We start from the raw sequence: 9,457 nt of genomic DNA on the forward strand, positions 1-9,457 counted from the left end.
GCAATTCAAATCAATTCAATGTACAGGCAGTTTCTGTAAAGGCGTCTGTTTGGGTGAGATGCCTTGTTGTCTGGGATGGATAATAAGGCAACTCTGTCTAATCTTGGAGAACAATCAGCCCATCTTGAGAAGGTGACTGACTACGTATGCTCTTGCCCTGACAGCGCTAGAACAATGCCCCCATAATGCACTTGACTCAGCTGGTAATAAAATCTACTTTTGATTAGCAGCCATGGCTTGTGTCAATCACTGCATGATGTACCATTGTCCTCTGGTCCTGAACACAGTTTATTTACAGGGAAACAAAAGCTTTTTGGATATGGCTGCTGCCCAGAGATTGCAAAATAGATTGAGCTGTCAGCCTCACACACTAGATGAAGATTAATGAGTTGTGCAGACAATAAATATGAAGCAATGACCATAAATATGCTAATAGGTATTATCCATATACACTATAATTGCTACAAAAATTAAAAAGTAGTGTAAAGGAAATAGGTCAGAGGGTGACAGATAGATAATCTTGGATGCTGAAGATCTTTGGTTCAGTCAGATTCTCTACAGGTTTATTTCCTTCAATTAGACCCTTCAAAAGATTAATTGTTTAAAAGCTGTTTGAATAATCTCTTTTGAAACAGAGGTTTATGGGAAAATGTTTATGAAAAAGTGTCTTCAATGAACACGTTATTGAAATAAAAAAGGTGACTACCAAAAGCAGAGATTAATGTCTCTGATCAGCTGCCCAGCTTCACTGTGAGGTAAATATTTCTAAGTGAGGACTGGTGGGGACTGCAAGGAAAACATACCAAAGAGACACATCAGTTTATATCCACAAACACAAGATGTTAAGGTCCTTCCAAGCAAAATATAGAAGAGTTGCCTGAACATCTGATTGCATTGGTTTGTTTGATGTTTTCAGCTTAGCCAATTTTTCCTTTTTTTTTTTTTTTTTTTTTTTTTTTTTTTTTTTTTTAATTTAAGACGATAAGAATCCCCACTACTCACATTTTCAAAGTACTTCCAATCCAGCCTCTGGCTTTCCAATTCCTTTCAAAGAGTACATAGTCTAGATTTTTGACACCTATGGGTTTTATTTGTACTTGAAACTCAGAGAGTTAAACTGTTAGCTCTGTGTTTAAGTGCTCCAGCACCTAAGGCTACTGAAATTGTAGTGACACTGAAAATAAAAGGCAGTCATATTCTTGGTATTCATGGCTTTGATTCTCTGGTCTCTCAGGCTTAGAAGTGCCACTGGATGCTTTTCAGGTCAGCTCACACCACCCACCTCCTCGACAATTTCCTAGTTTCTGGAATGAGGAAGTTAACTTACCCAGATATTCTCCCAGGTACAATTTACTGTTATGATGCCAAGCTCTGTGATAAAAATGAATTGGTTTGGCTTTTTTTTTTACTTTCCATACTTTAACTAGATGTTGCATCCGTTTAGCTCTTAAAGTATCACTCCTTGGATTTTGACAAATAGTCCATAAAGACTTACAACTGCCTGACTGCTTCTGTGCCAGTCTCCTTGAAAACACAGCTGAACATTAACTACACTTGCCTAATATCTTGGAATTTACCCTTTCTAACTATAAATGCCAGTAAAACAAAGCACAAAAAATAATTAAAATAAAGATAGGGAACCATTTAGGAAAATGTCTCACACAAAGCTGCACAGTCAAAGGAGAACCACACCTTTCTGGAAAAATGAATGGAGAAAGAGGACCATTGGAAGCTGCAGGCTCAAGAACTGTGTTTTTTCTCCCAATCCCACTTCAGCAGTGACACTGTGAAGGAGGCTGTGATGTCAATGTCACATGTTGCCAGGGCACAGCAAGGTGCTGTCCCACCAAGGGAGGTGAGCACAGCAGATCCAGAATTGATAAGCAGATTGAACCAAGAATCCAAATCATCGGGCAAGTTTGTAGAGGCAAGTCCAAGGCTGCCCTTGAATCCCTCCAGTGGCTTCCCTTTCCTTATTACACTGAGTTTCTTCATCTTATTTTTATGAGACTTCTAGTAATTTCTTCTTTCCCTGCTTATTTTCTGATGTTTCTGCCAATCTGAATTGCCTTGAGACACTCTTTTTTGCAAAAAAACTTTTATTATATCTACTTTTAATTATTTTTAGTTAAACAATTTTGTGTGTGTCCATTATGATTTGTGGTTTAGGACTGAGTAAATTGTCACCTCATATAGAGTCTCTTCAGCTTGTAAAGCCTTCATTTTCCTTGGCTTTGCCAGACATTACTATCATTTCCTAATGGGCTGTTTGCAATATTAAATAAATTGGATTAATAAAACACTGAAAGATTTTACTATTTTTGAAGGAGGAATCTGCAGCAATATGTACAAAGAAACTGACATTTTTGGTTTTATTGTGACTTTGAGGAAGGCCTGTAGCATTCACTGTCCTATTCTCATGTGGAATTTTTACCTGCATTTAAGCCTCAACTTTAGACATTTTATAACATTAAGTAATTAAAATAAATGAGGAACCTGAGAAATTATGGGGTTAAAGATACATCATAATTACAGAAGACCTAATGCAAGCAGAGTAGAAAACAAAAATAACTGACATTAGAATTAAGGAAACTAACATACATGAATTAAAGAAATGTTGAATGAAAGAAAAGAGTTAAAAGATCACTGCTGCTTAGGGGTACATGGGCCAGATATTCCACTGCTCAGATAAATAGCACATATAAGAAGAGAGGAACAGACTTCATGTCCTTTGTTCTATAACCCACCATGTATAAGATATAGATATCACACTATTGTGAAAACACTATAGTTTTATTCTGTATATTTCCTCCTTGAGAGTCATTCCTGCAGTAGTGTGACCTGATCAGATATTCTTCTTTACCTAAGGGAGGTCTATGGATTTTTAATGAGCCTTATTTAAACTCCTGGCTAAGAAAGGCTGTGATAAAGGCATGTGTGCCATTTGCAAAGGCCTGCTCATTAAAGGCAGAGGCTCTGCTTTAGAGGGACTTGCATGAAGAAGCACAAAGCATCTGTGTCAATCTGCTCATACAAGGTCCCCTCATGGTTCCTTCCATGTAGAAATTAATTCCATCCAACCCAGACAGCTGGGTTCTGATTTCCAGCTCTGTGTGAACCACTGTTTTCAGGGGTAGCTGTACCACAGCTGAACTCTGGATGTGGTAACCAGCACACCTGAAGTCTCTGCATGCCACCACTTTACTGCCTTTTTGTCTCTTGTCTTTACTCAGAGCTGTAGAAAGTCTTAAAATAATGCAGTACCTTCTACAGATTCAATTCAGTGCAATAGGGTGCAATGCAAAAAAGTGAAGAAGCAAAGCTTTCAGTTGCATCAGTTGCCAAGCAAGGACTCCTGCACTAGTAATTTGTTTTAGTATTGCAGGAGGAAATTACTTGGTTTGCCTAAATTCCATCGTGGCAACAGCAATAAAAAGGCCTATTGATAAAGTTCAGTTTCATTTCCTGGCTGAGAATAAGTTTCAGTTTCTATTCTTCCTTACCAAGGCAGCGGTTTCGTTTCTTCACTGTCAGGTGGAGAGTGTATAAAAAGATGGGCTGAGCAGTCTCTGAATGCTTCCCTGGAATTGTCACCAGCAGAAAGCAGAAGCATGTCTGACCAGAACGTCCGCAACGCTGGTTTCACTCCCTCTGGGATCACAGGAGGATCTCTTGCTTCATCACTGATGTCCCGAGAAGCCAGAGCCTCTGGGGGAGGTGTGCCTTCTGGAGGACCCACTTCTACTCTCCAGGAAATGGGTATGAGCAATTCTGTGTGTGACTCTGTGTGTGGTTTTGTGTTTCAGTGCATAGAATCAGACAGCTGTTTCTCCTTGAAAATAAGCTTGCCAAATAATCTCTTCTCTCCTACATTCCTGTATGGCACTGAAGAAAGAAGATTCCTCTATTTAACTGTGTGCTATGAGCAGGATATTATTGAGGGTGTTTTCTGTGAGGGCACATACTATTCATGAATGAACATATACATATGTGGTGTTCATGAGGTTTTGGACAGTGTTTATTTGAAATTTGTGCCATCCCTCCATTCTGCCAGGAATCATCAATGATGTGAAGAGTCATGGTAGCAACAAGCAATGATGCACTTATGCAAGAACATGATCTGTGTAGCTACATTTCATATGAATTACCAGATTTCCCTTGCCCTTTACTCACACACATCCATACAGGGAGAACTCCTAAAACCTTATGCAAACTCTCTAAAGGAGAGAAATTAGTTGGAGTCCAAGGGATGAATTAATGAAGGGAATGCATAGACATCCCTGACATCCTCTATCTAAGTGCTAAAATCAGGCATAGCTGCCTTTCACATGAGCTAACCCTGCAGGTGTTTGCTGTTCTGCTGCTGGCTGGGAGCAGTCCCTGACCAGAGGACTCTTACCAGCTTGGCACTTGTTTAACCCCAGATCCTGTGGGATTTGTGCACAAGGTATTCTCCCTGCCAGATGTGCCTGTGTGACCTGATCCAGCAGGCATCCTCTGAACAGGCATGACTCCACAGAACAGAGTGCCCCCTGCAAACCTGCTTTACCCAGCAGCTCAGTATTAGCTCTCTGACCTCTATTAGCCTGATAGAGGCTTCAAAACCCCTTCTGCCCTCGGGGTCTCAGACCCACATGTCCCATGTGTCAGAGGTATGCTAGTCAGCAGGCTGATTATAGGTGGGCATCTCTGCCATATTGGTCTACCACTGGTCTACTGTTTCCATAATCAGCAGGTAGAAATCTGAAAGATGGAGTTGAATGTGACTTCTCCAACCATAAAATGGGTGGTTGATCAGGTGAGCTGGCCAGGGTCCAGATTCAGGAAACATCTTTTAATAGCCAAAATGTGTTAAGCTTGATTGAAAGGAAATAAGTTGGATTTTTTTTTTTTTTTTTAAGATATGATTTACATTGCCAATATTATTCATGGAGTGAGGCCCTCTAGACAGTGAGGGAATAGGTGAAATAAGGGTCATTCAGAGACATACTGCATGTGACTCCTGTGAGGCATTTTTTTAATTTTCACATAGTATGATTTGAGTTTAGGTTGCTGAATACAGCGTTTATTGAATATTCAGTAGGAAAGAGCTTAAGGGATAGTAGCAGCCAAGGGACAGAATATGAGAGAAAGTCAGGAGAGGAGGGGGACAGAAAGAGTGAAAAGCAGAGAGGAGAGCTGCTCTCAGGCACCACACAGCCTCAGCAGCAGAAATCCTGGTATGAAGGAGATGCCAGTTGCTCACTCTAATGATGAGTTAGTCAGCTGCACAAGCTGCCTTCTGTTACGGATCAGGGTGGTACAGCACACTCATAACCAGTGGCAAACTCTTCAGTGTGGATGCCCTACAGAGGTCATGAAGCTGTCAGTTCTGAACTAAAACCCTGAAGATTTCTATCCCTCTGTGTGCTGAGAATTTTTATAAGAAACAGAAGCAAAATAAGCATTTAACTATGCCTAGCTTTATTCTTGCAACCTCTGTGTTAACTATGGACTTTTATGAAAACCACCATTTTGGTGAAGAGAAGTCTGCATGACTCAAGGAAACCTTAGCCATGCCGACAGGAGATACTCCAAAAGAGCTTTTATCCATGTGGAAAATGCTAGCTCTGTAACATTGCCAAGACAGGTGTGAGCTTTGGCTCCCTGCAGCAGGAGAGCTTGCCACACATTCTTTGCCTGATTGAGAGCTAAAAGGGCCTGATTTCATTTCCGCAGGTGCTCCCTGAAATCTCTCCAAACACATCTTCTTAACCTTTTAATTCAGACTGTAACCCTTCCTCCCCCCAGAACAAACATGCTCGAAGGAGCGGCTGATTCTGCAGTGGGACATGAGTATTGTTCAGTGTCACTTTACAGAAGATGTTATAACAAGCTCATCACCAAAATATTTGAGCATCCTCCAGGAATGCTTTAAGCATTATCACTAATATTTGTCATCACTGATGCTTTACTCCTCTCCCAGGAGAAGAAGAGTTTGCAAAGGAATGTTTTGCTTGGGTCTTATTTAGACTGAGATAAAGATAAACATAAATTGACCACTGGCTACCACAACTTGTGGTACTTGAATTTTACAGGTATCTATTACAGGTTTATGTGAGGGAAAGTGAAGTGAAAGGAGCATGTTCATCACCTGGAACAGAAAGTACAACAATTCCTATTTTCTATAGAAGTTTATTCCACAATCTTCAGGCAGCTCCACAGAAAAGTGCAATTTCAGAAGAGGCAAATTGTGCTGAAAATATTTTGGAGATCCAGGTTTATCAAAAACAGTCTGTTCAAGACCCATAGATTTTCTTTGTGTTCTGGGTTCTGGGAGCTCCCCAACAGCACTGATAATATCCTTTCCCCAAGGCAGCAGCTAAAAAGCAGTAGACTGACAGAACAAGTCAAGTGATCAGCAGTCATCTTATCTTTTGATACATTTGCTAGCCTTGAACTGTTTTAAAACACAGTCGTTTGTAATTGTCCTATAAGGACAATCGTCCTTTCTTTGTCAGTAACATATCCTTTGTAACTGTTCTAGGTGCCAAAGGCACAACCCACTCATCAGGTTATACCAGCAGCGGGATCTCTGGTGGATCCAGGGCCTCTGACACAATGTCCAAGGAGGCCTCAGCTCATGGAGGTGGAGTTCCCAGGGGCGGCACAACTTCCACTGTCCAGTCCATCTGTAAGTGAGCGTCCTCTCCATAAAGATGACTTAACAAAGGACTTCTGAGCAGTCAGCAATATTTCGGTTCATTTACTGTACATTCTCTAGATGAAGGGATGCAAATAACAGGAGTGGCTGCTTTGTACTTGTAGCAATATTTCTATTGTTTGTTCCTTTAAACTTGGTGGGAAGATGAAACTGGGCAATTAGTGGAAATAACTATGCCACGAACTTGCAAAGGTATGAGTGGACAGCAGAATCAGAAATCTGAAACACAGTGACAGAAAATAAAGCCCAATGTACTTTTAGATTATGCTTTCATCAGCACCACAGTAGCAGTTCAATAGTTGTTTTTCAATTACAAATTTAGGATTAAAACAAGGGCTCCACACTTGAACATACAAAGCAGATATAGTGGGAAAAAAAAAAAACAGTGAACCATGAGAATGGAGTTATCAGACTGATAGACAGGAATCATTAGTTTACTTCTTGGGGCCTTTCAGAACAGCTTAGCTTTCTTTCCTTTAAAGGAAATTCATTGGGTCAAAACCACAGGAATCTGCCTGCCCTTACCAGCTCAAAGCAGAGAACAACAGAAATCTCCCTCATCACTCTGCCAGGTTAATGCAACCCACACCCAGACAGAACAAACCAAATTGTGAGAGAGCCTAATCTATACCTGAATGCATCAGTAAGGATGCTCATTGTGTTAGTAGGATCCTGTGGGGTTAGGAAGAGCTTTGGAGACAGGGTTGAAGTTCTTGATTTTAAAAAGTGTCTTTCAAATAGTAACAGAGACCTTTGATTTCTGACCTGGGAAGGTTTGTAGCCAATGCTTTTATGGTCTGTATATTTTCCTGTACTGCAACTTTGCTTTTTATTGTCCTCACAATTTCTCTGTATTTCTCCTTAGCCATGGGTGGAAAAGGAGGAAGGCACTGAATAGAAGAAAAACATCAGTCCAAAACTGCAAGCAGTTCATTCTTCACCATCAGCTTTGACATTTTCTCCCCTTTTATGATCTCCCTGTTATGAAAGGCAAAGCCTTCCACATGCAAAAATAAAGTTTCTGTTAAAATGATGGATTCTTGCATTAAATTAATGGGGACAGAGATGGGGGGCTGTTCTTTCCTTGATTAAATATTCTCTGAAGCACAGACAAGCACAAGCCAATAGAAGTTAAGGTACTTGGACTACAAGGCTGCCTTAGGAAAATCCTGGGTTTGGCAACACTAGGCTCTTCAATTGCAAGTAGCTTGCTATGTTTATTTCACAAAAAGTAATGACAGTGCCAAAGTCATCCTGTTGTGAGAGAGAAGCATAGAAACACTCAGTAAGGGGCAGTTCCTTCTAGATGTACTTCTAATAGGCTATCAAATTAAATTCTACTTAATAAAGGAGACACATAATCAAACAAAAACAGGTCCCAGGACTGATTTTTGTATACCTCTAGAGTTTTTAAGGCCCCTTTCATAATAATTTCTAGTCTCAGTTTGCTTGCAGCAAGGCGTCAGCTTTGTCCCAGTCAGACTGAAACTTCCCCTGCAAACTTATGACAGGTGTGAACAGGTGAGGAAGAGAGCCCATTTTCTGATGCTGGTCTCACTGTTGGGATTTTTTGCTGTTCCTCACACCTGGCTCCTTTCCTTCATATATGCTCGTACAGCAATGTGTCACCAAATGCATGTAACATTGTGCATTCCGTATGCAAATTCCCACATACAAACCACCCCACAGTTTCATCTTCCTTCTCTCTGGCTCCTCATCCTCCCTACTCCATCACCTCCCTCCCTCTGTATTTCAAACAAAACCACAAAGCACAGCTTCTTCTTCCCTTTGTCCACTCCAAGATGGAGGGAGAGAACGTCACACCTTCAGGCCAGAAGTTAAGAGGTGCTGGATTTGGGGAGCTGCAGTCAGCAATCTTCTCCAATGACTCCTGTCACCCTGCTTTTTAATTCCCATCTCAGCTGCATTTCTCCACAGCTGGGAAATGTGTTTGCTCCCATGCACCTTATGCTGTCAGATATGGACTTCTCCCTCCTGCCTGGGCACCTTCCAGAATGCACATGAGAAGTCAACGTTTGCCTCCAGTTGGAGCAAAGTTGAATTATACGTTGAGTGGTGAAATGCTAGCACGGAGGAGAGACTAATGAAGAGAAGAAATGTATCTTCACTTGCCGTGCTACCCAAAGTATTAAAAGGCAATTGAAAAACAAGGGCTTCATTTCATAGGCTAGAGCTGATGTCCTAACAAGGAGCTATCTTGAATTCATAAAATCACAGAAAGATTAAATTTCACAGAGACCTTGGTGTGAGGAGAATGAAGGCAGTTCTCTAATCTAAACTTCTGTTAAAGGGTTAACCTTAATGTTAGACTTGTTTGCTTAGGACTTTGTCCCATCAGATTTTGAAAATCTTCCAGGAGGATCCATCCTACACTTTCCTTCCTAGGTCTAATGCAGCAGCCTGGGACTATTAAAATACAGCTGTGACCTACCAAGAGAACTTTTTTCCCCTCTAGGCCCTTAGCACTGGCATGATTTGAAGCCAGAAGGTCTACCCTAGGTTTTTCCCATTTAGAAGTTTTTCTCCATGCCAAGTTATGGTCTTAGAGAATAGCAGGGGCCTTGATCCCCATACCATTCAAACAACTGCTTAGCGCTGATAATGATGATAAATGAGTCATAAGAATGAAACCAGTGCAGGAATGACAAGAAATAGTAGAAAAAGTCAAGTACATACATAACTCATCAGACAAACTGAAGCTGTATTATCTGAGAAACAATGTGTGACCAAATT

At 40.8% G+C, this 9,457-nt stretch overlaps 1 protein-coding gene across 1 annotated transcript; it reads left to right on the forward strand.

The window, feature by feature from the left end:
* Window positions 1–3,553: 3,553 nt before the first annotated feature.
* Window positions 3,554–7,736, forward strand: LOC128814624 (interferon alpha-inducible protein 27-like protein 2B). The gene is made up of 3 exons (XM_053990640.1): window positions 3,554–3,759; window positions 6,527–6,673; window positions 7,569–7,736. Exons 1-3 carry the CDS (start codon window positions 3,612–3,614, stop codon window positions 7,595–7,597), a joined length of 324 nt encoding a protein of 107 aa, XP_053846615.1. The 5' UTR covers window positions 3,554–3,611; the 3' UTR covers window positions 7,598–7,736.
* Window positions 7,737–9,457: the final 1,721 nt, after the last annotated feature.

This window comes from Vidua macroura, chromosome 1 (genome assembly GCF_024509145.1).
Source record: "Vidua macroura isolate BioBank_ID:100142 chromosome 1, ASM2450914v1, whole genome shotgun sequence".
NCBI classification, from domain to species: domain Eukaryota; kingdom Metazoa; phylum Chordata; class Aves; order Passeriformes; family Viduidae; genus Vidua; species Vidua macroura.

Coding starts and splice junctions, on each gene's coding strand:
- LOC128814624 (XM_053990640.1), top strand. CDS start 3,612: ATGTCTGACCAGAACGTCCGCAACGCTGGTTTCACTCCCTCTGGGATC. Junction 3,760..6,526: donor TTCTACTCTCCAGGAAATGG/GTATGAGCAATT, acceptor TAACTGTTCTAG/GTGCCAAAGGCACAACCCAC. Junction 6,674..7,568: donor TTCCACTGTCCAGTCCATCT/GTAAGTGAGCGT, acceptor ATTTCTCCTTAG/CCATGGGTGGAAAAGGAGGA.